The sequence below is a fragment of the Notolepis coatsorum genome, assembly GCF_963971535.1.
Source record: "Notolepis coatsorum genome assembly, chromosome: 1".
NCBI classification, from domain to species: domain Eukaryota; kingdom Metazoa; phylum Chordata; class Actinopteri; order Aulopiformes; family Paralepididae; genus Notolepis; species Notolepis coatsorum.
The window spans coordinates 94,396,384-94,416,383 of record NC_140165.1 but is presented as its reverse complement, the minus strand read 5'-3'; the positions used below and the strand labels follow the sequence as shown (position 1 = coordinate 94,416,383).

The following is a 20,000-nucleotide window of genomic DNA, read 5'->3' as shown; positions in this document are numbered from 1 at the left end:
AGAGAGAGAGAGAGAGACAGAGAGAGAGAGAGAGAGACAGAGAGAGAGAGAGAGAGAGAGAGAGAGTGTCCCAGCAGGGGGTCATCAGTCCTCTGACAGTGGTCATGTGGTCATACAGTACTTGTCTCCCAGCAGGGAACCATATGCAGGATGAGGGACGATAACGTAACGACAACGATGACAAAAAGTTACATTTAGCTCCAAATTGTTAGTGAAAATAATAGTGTCAACGTCAACAGAATATTCAGTTCACAAATGCCTCTCATTTGGATAAGTATGTTAGGCTACTTAGCTAACTGTTCCACATATTCTTCCCTCATACCTGACCCCCCGCTGTGCACTGTTCTACAGGGCCTTGGAAGTGCGTGAGAAGTTAGATGGTTGCTATGTGTTGCTACGGACACAGGGCACCATCTTTGGTGGATCACTTACATTAATTTGCATTGATAAAACACTAAAACTGCTAAATGTAGGGAAAAAGAAGGCTTGAGGTTTCTATCCCGTGATGCCCGTGGGCTTTTCTGTGGCAGCTCTTCACATACGACTTCCAAGCCATCTTTTAACCCAAAACCCCACCTGTCAACACACACATCTCCACGTCATTGTACATGAAAGCGACCTCAGCGATGCTTCAAGACTTTAACCTGTTAATGGCAATGGCAGAGTTAAATCTGGATTTAGTATCACCAGGCGCCCCTGACAGGGCAGCAAAGACCGTGAATGAAATCAACTGTAAGTACAGTTACTTTTTTATAATGTAAATAGCTCCGCCATTTTTCATTAGATTGAGACGCTTTTTTCTTTCTTTCTAGACATTTACAAAAAGGTAAAGAAACAAACTAGGTTCTATTTTTTTCTAGGTTTGTTCGACCCGTGAGATATAATGACTAATAATATAATATATATTATATATATAATATACATATTACTAATAATATTTTCAACAGCTTTGACAGAGGCTGGTGTGAGCTGGGTAGTGTAGTTTTATGAAATTTCAATGTTCATCGAAAGCCCTGGGTCTCTCTTCTATTTATGGCGTGATATTAATTTCGTACCGGTACCGGACCGCTCGGGCTTAAAGGGTTTTAAATACATGTTTTAATGAATGAATGAATGAACACGGTCAACTGAAGTGATCCACTACAAATGGCGGCTTGCCCCGGAAATGTGCAACGCGGTCTCATCAGAATTGTTTTATAAAGTATGAAGTGAGGTAAAAGTAAAAGGTTATAGCCATAACTAATATATTTACATATTGTATCGGCAAAAGTCCAAAATAAAAGCAGCAAACCAGGAGTTGAACCAACAATCATTGCAATCGCGGGCTCTCACCACTCCCACCCCCATTTTATCCACTCTACATTGGCTCCCCATTAATTATCGTGTCCATTTTTTTATTCTTGTTTTAACTTTTAAAGCCCTCCAAGGTAAATCCCCTGTATAGATTTTTTATTTTCTGCGCCCCTACTCCCCCAGTCGTGCACTTAGGTCCTCCCACCAAAATCTCGTGGTCGTCCCACGGACCCGGTTAATAACCAAAGGTGACCGGTCCTTCCAATTCATGGCCCCTTCCCTTTGGAACACCCTCCCCCTTTCAATGCGTTCACTTGACTCCCCATCCACTTTTAAGGAACAGTTCAAAACGTTTTTATTCAGACAGGCTTTTAATTCATTTAAATTAATTCCTGGTTGTATACTTTGTTTATTTATTTATAATTGTTGTTTTGTTTTACGACTGACATTTATGTTGTACTCATAGTTAGTTATTTAATTTACTTATGTTATGCTATGCTTACTTTGTGTCAGAATTGTTTTATGTGTAGTGCATTTATCTCTCTGTAACTGTTGCTATGTTTTACTTCTGTGAAGCACTTTGTGATTTTATCTGTGAAAGGTGCTATACAAATAAAATGTACTTACTACCTAACTCTTACTATTTTGTATTGATACTTTGATTGAGTGCAACGGCCCACATATGGGCCCTCTTAACTCATTCAGCGCCAAACCCAAGATTTCTCGTGTTTCAAATCCAAGCGTTGAGCGCCAAACCCAATATCTCGGGTTTAGTTTCCTATTCCTTTTTTTCGATTTTATCATACTAGGCACTCGTGCGGGCCTTGTGAGTGTGGATTGGACACCTGCCATGACGATTGAATCCCACCAGGTGGCAGTATCGCCTACCTTATGAACATAGCCCCCAAACAACCACAGCCCCCCCCCAAACAACTAGTAGGTTGTGAGCATCTGTGAGCAGGACATGGTCACCTAGAGCGAACTATTGGATATTATGAAAAAGACTAAATGGATTATATGGATGATGATTATGGACGATAAGGTGTGTTTCCACCAGACTATGTTGGACTATGTTGGAATCAGGACTACTGGTAAAACGAAGAAGAAGAAAAAAAACTATAATCAAACCGACCGATGAGGAAACCTATTCGGCTCCGTCTATAGTCTGGCCCGAGCAGACTTTAGTAGATGAAGAAGACAACGGAGGAGGGCTACCTAACGTTATATGTACAATGGATGAGGGCCACCTAACGTTATATGTACAATGGACGAGGGCCACCTAACGTTATATGTACAACGGATGAGGGCCACCTAACGTTATATGTACAACGGATGAGGGCCACCTAACGTTATATGTACAACGGATGAGGGCTACCTAACGTTATATGTACAACGGATGAGGGCCACCTAACGTTATATGTACAACGGATGAGGGCCACCTAACGTTATATGTACAACGGATGAGGGCTACCTAACGTTATATGTACAACGGATGAGGGCTACCTAACGTTATATGTACAACGGATGAGGGCTACCTAACGTTATATGTACAACGGATGAGGGCTACCTAACGTTATATGTACAACGGATGAGGGCTACCTAACGTTATATGTACAACGGATGAGGGCTACCTAACGTTATATGTACAACGGATGAGGGCTACCTAACGTTATATGTACAACGGATGAGGGCTACCTAGCGTTATATGTATTGATTCTGTTCTGTTGTGAAGAAACATATGGTTGTGTTTACCTTTGACCTGGCAATAATATGTTAATAATGTTTCGGGCGAGCAGCCGCGAGATTTACATTTACATTTACATTTAGTCATTTAGCTGACGCTTTTATCCAAAGCGACTTACAAGTTCTGTACGACAAGTCATCAGGAAGGGCACAACTCTATCAGCTGAGTAACAATGTTCATCAAAGTGTTGAGTGCTACAGTGTAGGTTAGTTTATTAGGACAAGTGCATGACAGTAAGGTTAGTTAGGGTTAGATATTTTTTTATTATAATTTTAAGTGCGTCTTTAGTCAACGGCAAAAGATTGGACGGGTTTCGGCTGTCCTAACTGGGGTGGGTAGTTCATTCCACCATTGTGGGGCAAGGACTGAGAATAGGCGACTTCTTTTTGATGACCCTCCCGGAGCTTGGATAGGAGTAGGTCTGAGTCGGCCAGAAGATGCAGAGCGTAGGGGTCTTGAGGGTGTGTAGTTAGAGACCATTGACCGGAGGTAGGCGGGCGCGGTTCCCTTTGCCGCACGGTATGCTAGGTCGAGGGCCTTGAAGCGGATTCATGCAGCAATGGGGAGCCAGTGCAGGTCCCTAAGAAGTGGGGTGACATGGGCCGACTTCGGTAGGTTTGAGATCAGGCGGGCCGCTGTGTTCTGAATGAGTTGAAAAGGCTTAGTGGCAGTGGCCGGGAGGCCAGCGAGCAGTGCGTTGCAGTAGTCGAGGCGGGAGATGACTGTTGATTGGACGAGGAGTTGGGTGGCTTCTTTTGTCAGGAAGGGGCGGATCCTTCTGATGTTGCTCAGGAGGAATCTGCAGGTTCTGGTTGTTGCTGCGATGTGAGCAGAGAAGTTCAACTGGTCGTTGAGGACAACACCAAGGTTCTTGGCGGTCGGGGACGCGGTCACAGCTGCATTCTCGACTGTGATGGAAAGGTCGGTCAGGGGGAAGGATTTGGCCGGCAGGTGGAGCAATTCTGTTTTGCTTAGGTTCAGTTTGAGGTGGTTTGTCGTCATCCAGGCGGAGATGTCGGACAGACAGGCCGAGATCCGCTCAGAGACGTGGATATCTGAGGGAGGGAAGGAGAGGAAGAGTTGAGTATCGTCGGCATAACAATGATAGGAGAAGCCATGAGACGTGATAATGTTACCCAGTGATTTAGTGTAGAGGGAGAACAGAAGGGGTCCTAGAACTGAGCCCTGGGGAACACCCGTCCGCAGGGGGTGGGTGGCCGACAGGGTCCCTCTCCATGACACTTGGTAGGAGCGGTCATTGAGGTATGATGTCAGCCATGACAGCGCAGAGCCAGCCACTCCCATTCCTGCGAGGGCCGCGAGGAGGATCTGGTGGTTGACTGTGTCGAAGGCTGCAGATAGATCTAGGAGAATCAGGACAGAGGAGAGGCCTTTCGCTTTTGCTAAGTGAAGTGCCTCTGTGACCGCAATGAAGGCCGTTTCTGTCGAGTGGCCAGTCCGGAAGCCAGACTGATTAGGGTCTAGGAGGTCATTCTGTAAGAGATAAGCAGTAAGTTGGTTGGATACAGCACGTTCAAGTGTTTTAGAAATGAAGGAGAGAAGAGAGACAGGACGGTAGTTGCCTATGACGGTAGGGTTCAGGGTTGGTTTTTTTATGAGCGGCGTGACTCTGGCTTGTTTTAGGGAGGTGGGGACCACCCCCGAGTTGAGTGAGGAGTTGATGGTTTGCGGATACGTACAAAACACACTTTATCTCACAATCTAGAAAACCAGCCTGGATTATTTTGAAACAGGGCGATGTTTAGCGTGGTATAGTGCACAAACAAAAGTATGTAGAAATTAACTGTGTCGTCCCTGTTGGACTATAAATAGTGCCTGTCAAATGAGCCATACTATTGTCTCCATAGCTATAATATAGAATATATACGATGGGTCCACAAACATCGTGAAAATGGTCAACAATGCTGGCACCAGGGAGTAAAGATGGGAAAACAGCGTGGCAGTCAATGAGTTAAGGACGATTTGCCCACCAGCACATTGGCGACCTCTAGCGGCTCGGGTGTGCATATTTTTAATACAATATATATATTAGTGCTGTCAATAGATTAACACATTTTGTACTAATTAATCTCACAATTTTCTGTAATTAATCTAGATTAAAAATATCATTTTTCTACTTAAGACCGAAGCTTGTAACAGATATTTACTTGAGTAAAATCATGGAATTAATGTAAAATCAACACAAAGAAAGTATATTTAGATTCAAAGACTATTTTAATAGCTTTCTTTGAATACAGTGTCTCTCCTGTGAAATACAAATGTTCAACAAAACCATCAACATTGACTCAGCTAGACCTCTTTCTTATATCCGTGGTGCTAAGATTGAAGATTTTTCACTCCATAGATTAATCTAGATTAATTTATTTTAATGCTTTAAATAATTTTAATTAAACTCCAAAGATAAAGCATTAATTTTGACAGCCCTAATATATATATATATCGTATTGTTGCCTGTCTATAGCCGTTTCAGGTGATAAAATCCGTTCGGCGGTTCTCGAGTTACATGCCGATATGTGAGGCGTGCGCCGAAGTACACGGCAGACTTTACATTTTTTCAAATACCACTCCCGACTCTCGAGCCTCTACCTCCATCAATCATTTGGCGATCTCAAAAATGTCCAATGGTACCCCACGTGGAAATTAGCGAATCAGGGATCTAGGTGAAAAGTCACAAGCCAAAACAGGAAGAGAATTCTCCGTCGAATGCATTGAAGTCTATGAGAAAATCGTTTTCTGAGCTCTCTCACCTTTTACCAAAACCGCTTCTAATCACTCATTTCTGAATGGATTTTTATGAAATGTACTACACAAGACTTCAGGCTATGGGTGTCTTTTCAGCCATACCAATTATTTTGGAAATACTACTTCTGGACTACTAACAACTACAGAAAAACCTAACGAGTAACAGGTTTTTCCACAACTCAAGTTCAGACCTATATTACTCTATTTCATTAGCACTAAAAGTGAATTTTCTTTATTGTATCAGAAACTTCAGAATGTCATCTCTCAAAATAGCTTTTTGAAATATAGCTTTCTTTCATGCATGTGCTATAAGTATAAAGTATAGTATTTTGGTTTGCAAAAAAAGTATGCAGTCCTCAAAAAACGAAAACTAAAATGACCACTTTTAGGGGGGATTGGAAAACTCCAACATTTTGGGAAATTAGCTTATTTAACATCTTCCCTGGAGTTAGACAAGAAGATACATACCTTTTTTGTCTCTGTACGTGCATTTAGCTTTGGGAACAGTCGCTCCGTTAGCGTAGTTTAGCTTCATCACTGGAAGTGGGGGAGGACAGTAGCCTGACGTTCCCTTAGAGTGTATACAGTCACCAAATACACTCCAAATACAACTCCAAAACGTTCATGTAAACATGTTGTGACCTGTGTATTCACCACGTCACTCTTTCACTTTCTCCTCGCCTTGCTATGCCGATGGATGGGATAGCTGTATCCTTCAGATAACGTCGCGATAGACTTGTGTCACGAAAGTCCTCATTTACTAAATGTTCTGAGCAAACGACTCATTTTTTAATTATTTCAATCGGTGTGTTGAGATCCATGTTCAGAGCCGGATCTTTTGGAATTCTATGAAAAGGAAAGGGATCACATGGCCTACCTTCTAGATTATCACAACCATTTACAAAACAGTAATGCACCATGATTATAAAGTTGAGATATCAGAGCGAGCAGGTAGCGATAGCTTCAATTCAATCGGTTCGGATGCTTTGAATGAAATGAAAATGTAAACACTGGCCAGACACCGGCAGTCTCAGTGCCCGCCCCCCTCGACGTTAGCAGGTAGCACTGAAATCACTGCGCCCAGAGGAGTGGTTAGGCAAAAAATAGTTCAGAGTATATTTGCTTATAAAACGTAATTGTCAATTCTATAATTTTTCATTTCTCCACGTGGTGAATACACAGGTCACAACATGTTTACATGAACATTTTGGAGTTGTATTTGGAGTGTATTTGGTGACTGTATACACTCTAAGGCAGTGCTTCTCAAACTTTTTCTGTCAGGCCCCCCTTTGGCGGACCAAAATATTTTGGGCCCCCCCCCCCCCCCCCTCGCCCTCGCCCCAACAAAATAGTCATGAAATGGGCCATGTTTATATTTATTGAAATAACACCAATATCGTGACCTTTCAAATTGGCCCTATATTTTGTTTTCAGAGCTGTTATGGATGAAAAGCCAGCTTCACACAGATACTGTATGTGGTGCTGAATGGTATCAACACCTTAACTGCTGCATCATGAGATGAGATACTTGGTACTCAGCACCACACTCTGAAACTAGCTCTCTAGGTGGTATCAGATGAGATTTCAAAGAGTTCTTCCAAGAGTTTGTGTTAGGGTTTGTAACCGACCCCAAGCGCAACGGCACAGAGAGAGTTGTTTCAGAGTTAGCCAAAGCAAGGGCGTATTTATTCTCAGAGTCACAAGATAGAATTAGGTTGAGCAACAGAACAAACGGGGAATCTGGCATGTGAAGAATGTTTGCGGCTCTGCAGATTCTCCCAGTAGGTGATGGTGAGGAATTAGCTTGTGACGTCTGAGCCGCTCTGCAGATCCTCCCAGCATACACTCCATGTGGAAACGGAGGGAGAGAGAGAAATCCCAGTTAGCTCAGCGCACAACAGAAACAGAGAGGTGACTGATCCAAACAAATATCCAAGTGACTTGATCTTCGGTGTGATACACACAGTTAGCAGAGTCCAGAGAAAAAACAATACGGTAATCCAAGGTGTAAATCCAACAACAAAAAATAGGTGAGAACAGTATAACAAAAACGGGATCTCTTCGGTGTTTCACAAACACACAAAAAAAGGGTGATCCAAAAAGAACTGTTTCCAAAAACTCACCAGAGCGCAACGCGTAAAGCGGGCAGATAAACGAGGCGCAGCTTCGTACGGGGAATTCAGGTTCTCCACAGGGATACTTCCTGGGGAGCAACAGACAGGGAACAGCGACGGGAAATACAGGCAGATGCAGGGAATATTCAAAACGATCCAACATCGATATTAGGGAGATCAGGGTATATAAAGCCACGGGGCGCTAATGACAAGCTGTGACAGCTGCGGGATGAAATTGATCATTGCTCCAGAAGCGTGTGGTGGGGAGAGCACCAATCAACACGGCATCTTACAGAAAAGAAGCGTGTGGCGGGGAATGCAATTAATTAACAAAATACCTTAAAGGAACGGAGCGTGAGGGTGAGGAGCGGACCAATCATCACAGTACTTTAGGAAGCCTGTGGTGGGGAAAGAACCAATCCTCACAGTTTGGATGGAGATGTATCAGGAAGCTTTGTCTCAATGTTGTCTGTAAAGGTTTTTTTTATCCAGAGTAACTTGGTGATCCTTTTCTGTGTTTTATTAAATAATGATTTTCAGATTTTGAGAAATGGTATTTTCATGGAGAACAGTGCAGCTGCAACAGATAGCACTTTAGTGATAATTTTCTGTAATCCAAAAAAGAAAATGTTTTTATTTATTTATTTTTTTAATAAATCTCAAGGCCCCCCCTGTCATGCCTCGCCCCCCACTTTGAGAAACACTGCTCTAAGGGAACGTCAGGCTACTGTCCTCCCCCACTTCCAGTGATGAAGCTAAGCTACGCTAACGGAGCGACTGTTCCCAAAGCTAAATGCACGCACAGAGACAAAAAAGGTATGTATCTTCTTGTCTAACTCCAGGGAAGATGTTAAATAAGCTAATTTCCCAAAATGTTGGAGTTTTCCTTTAAGAGGTTAATAAATCGTATTAACCAGGTATTTTTGGACTGGGTAAGTTATTAGCTTCGGCTATTTTCCACCACAGTTCAATCCCCAGCAGGGGAACTTACAAGTTTTCAGGAAAGATGTTTGAATATGTAATATATGTACTTATTTGTAATACGTACACATGTTACCTTTTCGATACAATGCGTACATATATTACGTATGGCTACAACATTTAAAACTGTACACTCACATAGCTGTCCTGGTCGTACAGTTCCACCATGATGTTAAAACCGTACACTCACATAGCTGTCCTGGTCGTACAGTTCCACCATGATGTTAAAACTGTACACTCACATAGCTGTCCTGGTCGTACAGTTCCACCACGATGTTAAAACCGTACACTCACATAGCTGTCCTGGTCGTACAGTTCCACCATGATGTTAAAACCGTACACTCACATAGGTGTCCTGGTCGTACAGTTCCACCATGATGTTAAAACCGTACACTCACATAGCTGTCCTGGTCGTACAGTTCCACCACGATGTTAAAACCGTACACTCACATAGCTGTCCTGGTCGTACAGTTCCACCATGATGTTAAAACTGTACACTCACATAGGTGTCCTGGTCGTACAGTTCCACCATGATGTTAAAACCGTACACTCACATAGCTGTCCTGGTCATACAGTTCCACCACGATGTTGGGAGGGTTGGCCGACGTGATCTCCGGGTCTCCGAACACCTCCACCTCGTAGAAGATCAGGGTCTGGTCCCACGTGGGGTTCAGGGTGTTCCGCACCGTCACGGTCTTCTGAGACTGGTGCAGGAAGGACACGATGGCGTAGGGGTCTGGAGGGAGAGGGGGAGGGAGGGAGAGGGGTGGAGAGAGAGGAAGGTGGAGGGAGAGAGGGTGGAGGGAGAGAGGGTGGAGGGAGAGAGGGGTGGAGGGAGAGGGGGAGGGAGGGAGAGAGGGTGGAGGGGGAGGGGGAGGGAGAGAGGGGTGGAGGGAGAGGGGGAGGGAGGGAGAGAGGGGTGGAGGGAGAGAGGGTGGAGGGGGAGGGAGAGAGGGAGAGAGGGGTGGAGGGAGAGAGGGGTGGAGGGAGAGAGGGGTGGAGGGAGGGAGAGAGGGAGGGAGGGAGAGAGGGTGGAGGGGGAGGGGGAGGGAGGGAGAGAGGGGTGGAGGGAGAGGGGGAGGGAGGGAGAGAGGGTGGAGGGGGAGGGGGAGGGAGCGAGAGAGGGGTGGAGGGGGAGGGGGAGGGAGGGAGAGAGGGGTGGAGGGAGAGAGGGGTGGAGGGAGAGAGGGTGGAGGGGGAGGGGGAGGGAGGGAGAGAGGGGTAGAGGGAGAGGGGGAGGGAGGGAGAGAGGGGTGGAGGGAGAGAGGGTGGAGGGGGAGGGAGGGAGAGAGGGGTGGAGGAAGAGGGGGAGGGAGGGAGAGAGGGATGGAGGGAGAGAGGGGTGGAGGGAGAGGGGGAGGGAGAGAGGGGTGGAGGGAGATGGGGAGAGAGGGAGAGAGGGTGGAGGGGGAGGGGGAGGGAGGGAGAGAGGGGTGGAGGAAGAGGGGGAGGGAGGGAGAGGGGTGGAGGGAGAGATGGATGGAAGGAGAGAGGGATGGAGGGAGAGAGGGATGGAGGGAGAGAGGGATGGAGGGAGGGAGAGGGGGTAGAGGGAGAGATGGGTGGAGGGGGAGAGGGTGGAAAAAGAGCGGGTGGAGGGAGAGGGGGGTGGAGGGAGAGGGGTATGGAGGGAAAGGGGGAGGGAGGGAGGGGTGGAGGGAGAGGGGGTAGAGGGAGAGACGGGTGGAGGGGGAGAGGGTGGAGGGAGAGAGGGTGGAGGGAGAGGGGGGGGAGGGAGAGGGGGATGGAGGGAAAGGGGATGGAGGGAGAGAGGGATGGAGAGACGGAGAGAGAGAGGTCAGGTCAGATATGGTGTTAGTATTCAGATTGCATTTTCTGGAACTGGTAGACAAAAGACACTATGGCATAGAGGTCTGGAGAGAAAGAGAGAGAAAGAGAGAGAGAGAGAGAGAGAGAGAGAGGGATGGAGTGAGTGAGAGAGAGAGAGCTGAAAGAGGGAAAAAGAGGGAAGGAGTGAGTGAAAGAGAGTAAGGAGAGTCAGATAGTAAGAAAGAGGTCAGATTGGATTCAATCTGTGTATATTCTGTTCTGTACTGATTGTACTGTACACTTTTTGTTACAAAGGGTCAGATTAAACCGAATATATATATTTACTGCTTGAGATCCCTTGTATAATATTTGTATATCGTTTGATATCCCTTGTATATTCTTTGTATATATACACGGAATATCCCTTTACCTGGGTACAAACCAGACCATAATATTCGTTCTCCTATTGGACAGCGACCCCTAGGCGCCAACGACCATACCCCCAATGGCAAGTTCAAAGGCAACGCCAAGGCATGTCTCAACATGTCCAGGTTTGCGCAGTAATACGAGACAGAACTGAGGTTGGCACTAGATAATTCACCTTACGTATAAATACGGCGCAGGTGTAAACAGCAGTAGTTCGTTCATTACCAGTAAAGCCTTCACCACGAGTCAACGACCAAGTGAAGTGAGCAACTTTGCGTCTAAATAGAGCACTTATAACCAGTGGCGGCCGCTGGGTACTTCGCCACTAGGGGCGCTATACCAAACATTTTGCAAATGTTTGGTAAAAAAAGCCCAACACAAACACGCACAGCTCTCTCTCTCTCTCTCTCGCTCTCTCTCTCTCGCTCTCTCTCTCTCTCTCAGATGATGTCAGATCCATTCAATAATAAACACATTTGTAAAGCTCGTTATTTTAAACAAGTTACCATTCATTGTCTGAGTGGTTATGTCCCACATGCGGCGAAATTAGAGAGAGAGAGAGAGAGCGAGAGCGAGAGAGAGAGAGAGAGAGAGCATTTTAGTAAAGTTACATTTTCAACAAGATTGCTGCTATTTAAACACTTCATGGAAACGGGGTAACGTTAACCTTATGTCGACTGTAGTATTGTATGACCTCGACATAACGTTTAAACGTTAACGTTACTCCGTTTCCATGAAGTAATTATAAAAGTGGCCAGCTAAGATAACGGAGCTAACAGCTAGCAGTAGCTGGAACGTTACAACGTTATGCGGCATCAGTAGACAACGTATCATGTATTAAACTAGAGTTAAGATCGCTAATCTACCTTGTTGTTGGCTTGTTGATAAAGTATATCCACTCCATGGCATTGTCCATCCAGCCTGTGTTGATGTCCATCCATTGTCCGCATCCATATCATTTACATTTTTACATTTAGTCATTTAGCTGACGCTTTTATCCAAAGTGACTTACAAGTTCTGTACGACAAGCCATCAGGAAGAGCACAACTCTATCAGCTGAGTAACAATGTTCATCAAAGTGTTGAGTGCTACAGTGTAGGTTAGTTTATTAGGACAAGTGCATGACAGTATGGTTAGTTAGGGTTAGATTTTTTTTTTTTTTTTTTTTTTTTTTTTATTCAGATAATGGTTGAAGAAGTGCGTCTTTAGTCGACGGCGAAAGATTGGACGTGTTTCGGCTGTCCTAACTGGGGTGGGTAGTTCATTCCACCATTGTGGGGCAAGGACTGAGAATAGGCGACTTCTCTTTGATGACCCTCCCGGAGCTTGGATAGGAGTAGGTCTGAGGCGGCCAGAAGATGCAGAGCGTAGGGGTCTTGAGGGTGTGTAGTTAGAGACCATTGACCGGAGGTAGGCAGGAGCAGTTCCCTTTGCCGCACGGTATGCTAGGTCGAGGGCCTTGAAGCGGATTCGTGCAGCAATGGGGAGCCAGTGCAGGTCCCTAAGAAGTGGGGTGACATGGGCCGACTTCGGTAGGTTTGAGATCAGGCGGGCCGCTGCGTTCTGAATGAGTTGAAGAGGCTTAGTGGCAGTGGCCGGGAGGCCAGCGAGCAGTGCGTTGCAGTAGTCGAGGCGGGAGATGACTGTTGATTGGACGAGGAGTTGGGTGGCTTCTTTTGTCAGGAAGGGGCGTATCCTTCTGACGTTGCTCAGGAGGAATCGGCAGGTTCTGGTTGTCGCTGCGATGTGCCAACAAGCTGTGTGAGTGAAGAGCTGTGTCTTTGTCCATTTCCGCCTCGAACAGCCTGCAAACTACCTGGCGTTCTATCGCCATGCTCTAAGACAAACTCTAACCTTAACCAACTTTGAAAGAGTGCCTAAGCTTAACAGTCTAAAGAACTTGCAGTCACGGTACGCTCGTCTAAGACAAACAGCTGCCTGCATCATTCTCACAACAACACAACTTCTATCTCCACCGACCAACCTAGAAATAATAACCTAGAAATTGGATTCGGCCAATCAGAGATCGTCTCTGTGAAATTCGGCTACGGAAAAAAATACTGGCGTCGGCCAATCAGAGAGCGTCTCCGCGAAATGCGGCTACAGATATTCTTGACGCTACTGGCTAGACCGCTTCAAATCGCGCTCGGATTCCAACATAATAGTCATATTTCAACGCACAACGCGTTATGCACTGATTGGCTGTGACGGATACAGCGATCAAACTGTGACGCGCACTCAGAGCGCTATCGCGTATAGCCCGGGCCGAGAAATACGAAAAAATTTAAAAAAATAAAAAAACGTGATGTCACTTCCTGCTTTGGAAAACGAGTGTTTTTTAATTGCGATAATAACGTTATATTGTGCATTGGAAACACAAACATACTTAAAATGAGTAAATATTATTAATTTTAAACATGTTTATATTATTTATAGGGCTATAAAACTAAAAACTAAAAACTTATTTTTCTTGTTCTGTCATATAACCAGGGTAGGAGCTGAGGGGGGGCGGCGCCCGAGCGCCCCTAGTGGTAGAGCCGCCACTGCTTATAACATGTGCGAATAGGATAGTAAAAGTGTCAGAGTTTAGTGAAATAACGTCAAGTTCGACCTAGTTAAATGTGAAGGATAGTGCACAGGAGAATCTACACCGGCGAATGCAGAACCATTTTATGGTTGGATTATATTGCTTTGGTACCGTGACTGCTGGAGCAGAGAACCGTCTACCCCACTATCGTGTGGGATCTACCCCTGTGAGGAGCACCCTCGAGCCCGCCTCTAGGACCAGAGGCTGGCTAGCTTTCATCCATGCTGTCGGGCATACTGGATTATAGCTGTTGCTTTGTCTGCGGACCAAGGGAGTACTGCACTGGCTCCTGTATCTGGAGCCTCGTTATTCCGCGTTGACCCAGACTTTGCACCCGAACATTCCTCTACCCTGCCGGCTTACAACCGGAGGGAACCCCCCAGTGTCTCCAGCTGACTACTAGTGTGCCTTATGTAATTGCTATGCTACAGGTGGCGTCAGTTATACCCATCTTACTATTCTCATGGACTTACACTCTTGACCTACTTTAAGTGTTCTTCGCCTTACAAGCGCAATTATAATTCTCAATCTGTAACCTACCGTTGTTGCTCTAATAATAATAAATCCCTCTAACTAGAACTTTCTTTGTCATTGCCGTATTCTTGTGTGGGTGTTCACCAGATATATCATGTACTGTATGGCCAGTAATTAAAGTACATAACTAAGTAGTGGTTTAATAATACCATACTCTCAATACAGTCAGGGAATTGTACCCCTCAGTTACACTTTTTCTTCAACGTTCCTGGGCCCTCATTCATCAATAGTGTGCGTAGAACATTTCTATTTCCACACGTAAGCACGGAATGTAGAACTAGTGTACGCACAGGGAAGTCGGGATTCATCACACGGTGCGTAAGCAGGCTCTATGCTCCTCCGTGTTGATGAATACCACTTTGTTCTACCGTCAATGCTCGTGCATGATTATCCATATATGGTCATGAAAATGAGGAAACACCCCCCATGGGATGTGAAATAATGGACTGACCCGAGCGGGACTCTGAGAAACTCCACGAAGATTGTTCACTGCTGTCGAACCAAGAAGACTATCGCGTATTATGATTTATGGGATAAATAAAAGGCGGACTTGTAAACGGTGATGTCAGATATCAACGGCTCCCTAAGACCATTGCTGCAATTCTGCCTGGACAGCTCAAAATACTAATAAAGACCGTTCGTTGACCATTGTTTGGCGTTGGTTGTGTGTCATTATAACCGTGCTGTAATATGAATGCCTTTATTAGTTGTGTTCGATTGGCTATATGATTTTTAGAGGCATCTATTTTGTTGTCGGCTAATAAAGACCGCGCTGGAATATGACTGCCTTTTCCCGTGTTGTTTGATTAATACCCACGGATTAAAGTTCTCCTCAATTCTATTCCAAATCGCGATGGATCTCCCGTCAATTTTCTACCTGCTGCATATGATTTCTAGAGGCATACTACAATCTATTTTGATGTCAGTATTGGGTAGCCTATATAAACAATATAATACGAGAGCATATACAAGAACAATGAATCTCACTGCATGTATGATAGCCTGCCTTTCAATACATGAACTTGAATTCCATCATGTTTGTGTGCGGGACTCACAAGGCTGTTGTCACAATGGGTGGTACCGGTGTACAGTAATAATAACAGTCCACACAATATCACGATCCATGCCATAGCCTATGTTCCATTAGGACATGATCTGTGACGACAAATGTTCTAGAATGTTTGATTAAGATATCATACTCTGACAGCATGCCTATGAGCAACAAAAACGCGAACTTGAATCCCATCATATAGTCTGTCCACTATCTGCATGGTGTCATTGCAATGCGTTTTCTATTCTTTCTTGTACAGTAAAAAGGGGGAAGAACACTATATTCATATGACTTATTCTGCTTACAGCTTCGAAATTCCACTTGTTTCGTTTAACGTAAAGCCTTTTAAATATAATCAAAACGTTCCCGTGTTTCGGCGGTCTGTGCGCAAAATAATAACGAGTTGAGCTTTATGATTTATGATGAATTGAAAATGGGGGACCCTGATGTAAACAGGACGAAAGTTGGTCTGCATCCCCAATTAACAATTGTATGTACTGAGCTGTACTGTACTGTACCCATTCTGCAATCTGTTAATAAACTTTTCAATCAATCAATCAATCAAGCTACGCGGAGCGCAGTCAGTCAGTAGCCTACACCCCGTATATTCCGATAACGCTATATAAACCATGCTGCATTCATTCTGAGAGAAAGATCTATTATTCCAAATGCTATTTATAGGGTTTTGACCATAATTACACTACTGTTGCTATTTTACAATGAACTATAATGAACTACGGTTCGTACAGAACATGCCAGTGTTATTATGCACAGAAGCTCATTTCCTTGTTGTAATAATATATTCTACCACTGGGCGCTAGGTACGCCAGGTCTGAACTGTGCGTAGATGTAAGCACGGAGTCAAGTTCAAGTTGAAATTGATGAATCCCACTCTTTGCTTAGAAATGATCGTACGCACAGGGTAAGCACAGATCTGTGCGTAGAACACGTTGATGAATGAGGGCCCTGGAGTTTGGCCAACAGTACTACAGTTAGAATAGTTGTTTTGAACCTACAGTACTACAGTTAGAATAGTTGTTTTGAACCTACAGTACTACAGTTAGAATAGTTGAGTTGAACCTACAGTACTACAGTTCTAATAGTTGAGTTGAACCTACAGTACTACAGTTAGAATAGTTGAGTTGAACCTACAGTACTACAGTTAGAATAGTTGAGTTGAACCTACAATACTACAGTTAGAATAGTTCAGGAAATATTGTCTGCAGTTCACTGGAGGTCTGCTCTGGGCTGATGTGAGCTCTTGAGACACAGAACACGTTGGTGAGTTTCATGTCTGATTATAGAATAGAATATTATTAATCCCGAGGGAAATTCAGCACCACAGATGGCTCACAATTAACATTTAGTTGGTCAAAAGTCAATAATAAGAATAGGAATATACATTGTGTCAATGATATACATTCTAAAATTCTGAAATATACAGTCCGACGATATAGAGTAATATAAATGGTAAATGGCTGCATTTATATAGCGCTGTTATCCAAAGCGTTTTACAATTTGTTCCTCACATTCCGACACCGATGGCACAGGCAACCACGCAAGGTGCCAACCTGCTCATCGGGAGCAGTTAGGGGTTAAGTGTCTTGCTCAAGGACACTTCGACACGCTGCCCGGGAGGAGCAGGAATCGAACCGGGAACCTCCGGATTACCAGATGACTGCTCTATTTCCCGAGTCACTGTCGCCAGTAAAATACAGTAAAATGTACAGTAAAATGTAAATGTCCAGGAAGGTATACCTTTAGTCAAATGTAAACGTACAGGAAGGTATACCTATAGTAAAATGTAAATGTCCAGGAAGATATCTATAGTAAAATGTAAATGTACAGGAAGATATACCTATAGTAAAATCTAAATGTCCAGTAAGATATCTATAGTAAAATGTAAATGTCCAGTAAGATATCTATAGTCAAATCTAAATGTCCAGGAAGATATCTATAGTAAAATGTAAATGTACAGGAAGATATACCTATAGTAAAATCTAAATGTCCAGTAAGATATCTATAGTAAAAATCTAAATGTCCAGGAAGATATCTATAGTAAAATGTAAATGTACAGGAAGATATACCTATAGTAAAATCTAAATGTCCAGTAAGATATCTATAGTCAAATCTAAATGTCCAGTAAGATATCTATAGTAAAATCTAAATGTCCAGGAAGATATCTATAGTCAAATGTAAATGTACAGGAAGATATACCTATAGTAAAATCTAAATGTAGAGGAAGATATCCAGGGATTTACTCTGTGCTCACCCTGTTATCACACGTCCGCCTCATATAACAGAGCGATAGGATTCCGGTAAAAAATTGTCTGAATGCCCCTTTAAAGTCCCAGGGCAGATGTTTAAGTTGGCTGCAGGTATGAAGCAGGACTGGAAACCTTACAGAGAGAATAGATTAGAAGTGTATGATTGTAACGAGCGTGACCGTGTTGCCACATGCAATACTGGAGACAGCTTACTGAAGCACCGCAGTGTGTGTGTGTGTGTGTGTGTGTGTGTGTGTGTGTGTGTGTGTGTGTGTGTGTGTGTGTGTGTGTGTGTGTGTGTGTGTGTGTGTGTGTGTGTGTGCGTGTGTGCGTGCGTGTGTGTGTGTTGTCCTAAGGATATAGTTACAGTAATGACAGACACCAGAGGTGCCTGCTGTCATGGTAACATGAAGTAAGTCCATGGAACACAGCACAATATGTAACGTCTGCCCCCCCCCCGTGTGTGTGTGTGTGTGTGTGTGTGTGTGTGTGTGTGTGTGTGTGTGTGTGTGTGTGTGTGTGTGTGTGGCTTGCTGGTTGCGTGTTTTTAGTTGTGCTGTTCACACAACATGAGATATACAGTATCTATCCATAAACATGCAAACATCCTCTCTCACTCTGTTCAGAGCAAGCATCTGTCTGTCTGTCTGTCTGTCTGTCTGTCTGTCTGTCTGTCTGTCTGTCTGTCTGTCTGTCTGTCTGTCTGTCTGTCTGTCTGTCTGTCTGGCTGGCTGTCTGTCTGTCTGTCTGTCTCTTATTTTTTGTCCTTGTACTCGCCCGATAGGAGAGTGCTTTTGAGACCTTACTGTCAACCCCTTTGTGAATGGGTGTGTGTGTGTGTGTGTGTGTGTGTGTGTGTGTGTGTGTGTGTGTGTGTGTGTGTGTGTGTGTGTGTGTGTGTGTGTGTGTGTGTGTGTGTGTGTGTGTGTGTGTGTGTGTGTGTGTGAGTGAAACCAACGTTCCCAGTATTCCCATTCCCGCCCCGGCAGGAGACCCAATGACATCACCGGTTTGGGAATGCCAGAGTAGAGCCAGCCTGCCGGGAATAACACTTAGGGACATTTGTTATTCCAGGTCTCAGTCTCTCTGTCGCACACATGCATAACCCCTTACCCTAACCTTAACCATAACCCCGCCCTTACCCTAACCTTAACCATAACCCCTTACCCTAACCTTAACCATAACCCCTTACCCTAACCTTAACCATAACCCCTTACCCTAACCCATAAGGTATATACAACTCATGCTTGGAATTAAGTTGTTCAAAACCAGAATTAATTCCATTGCGCAAATTAACTTAATAATAATTCATTACATTTATATAGCGCTTTTCTCAGACTCAAAGCGCTCCCCACAATGTAGGGTGTAAATCGCCTCCTTCACCACCACTGGTAGCACTTCAGTTGAACGTCCGGCAGCGTGGCTACATGAATAGAGATCCGGACTCATGATGGGAAGATCACAGGTACGAGCCCCGGTCAAGGCTGTTGTTGTGTTAGGGACACCGTACAGCTGCAAGTGCCGTCCTTCGGATGAGACGCTAAACCGAGGACCTGACTGAATTCAGTCTGAAACCGAAGACGCCTATCGTAATGAGTAGGGGGTTCCCCGACGTTTGTGGCCAAATTCCCACTCAGGTCTCGGACATCAAGGCCACCTAATCATCCCTTCCCCTTAATTGACTGTTATCAATCCCTGTCTCCTGAGCCGTTCAGCCATTGTGTAGTGTGATGTGTGCCTGGTGCCAGTGTATGGCAGCCATTGAGCCTGCGTAGCCTAAGGTTGGGTGCTACCAGTGGTGGTGACGGTGGCAATTTCACCCTACATTGTGGTGAGTGATTTGAGTCTGAGAAAAGCGCTTTTCATTTTATGAATTATTATTAAGTTCATTTGCGCGATGGAATTAATTCTGGAAGAGATAAGCACCTCGCACAGAGACGGTCTGAGTATGAACATCGTCTCACATATCTTTTGTATTAAGTCTGAGGACTTAGTTTAAGTATTGTGTTTAAGTCCTCAACTCTGAGTGGGACTAATCGGAGTCCAACCAATGTCCCTACAGTACAGAATCATTCCTGTGGTCCCTCCCTGTGGGGACATTGGGAAAACAAAGAAGAAATTACACACATTCAGTACACATGTAAACACACATGTGAACTCTTACTCTCCTTTATTCTCTCTCTCTCTCTCTCTGTCCTCTCTCTCTCTCCCTCTCTCTCTCGCTCGCTCTCTCTCTGAGTAGTTTGTTATTGCAGGTCATGTGAAGAGCCTCTGAGGAGCGATTAGCGTTGGAATAAACAGAAGCCTGCAAGCTGTTTTTATACCAGACACACACACACACACACACACACACACACACACACACACACACACACACACACACACACATCATGTCTGCGCCTCCTTTTGTCCATGACTAACTACACCTGTTTTATAGGTGGGTGATACATTACAAAACACACATAAAGGT

General features: G+C 44.5%; 1 protein-coding gene across 1 annotated transcript in view; it reads right to left on the bottom strand.

The window, feature by feature from the left end:
* LOC311243239 (dysferlin-like) overlaps positions 1-20,000 on the bottom strand; it is a gene marked incomplete at its 5' end in the record, with an annotated part of 264,898 nt that overhangs the window by 140,871 nt on the left and 104,027 nt on the right. Inside the window, 1 exon segment of the mRNA XM_084332384.1 lies at positions 9,450-9,631. Within this exon segment, the coding sequence (XP_084188510.1) occupies positions 9,450-9,631 (182 nt within the window).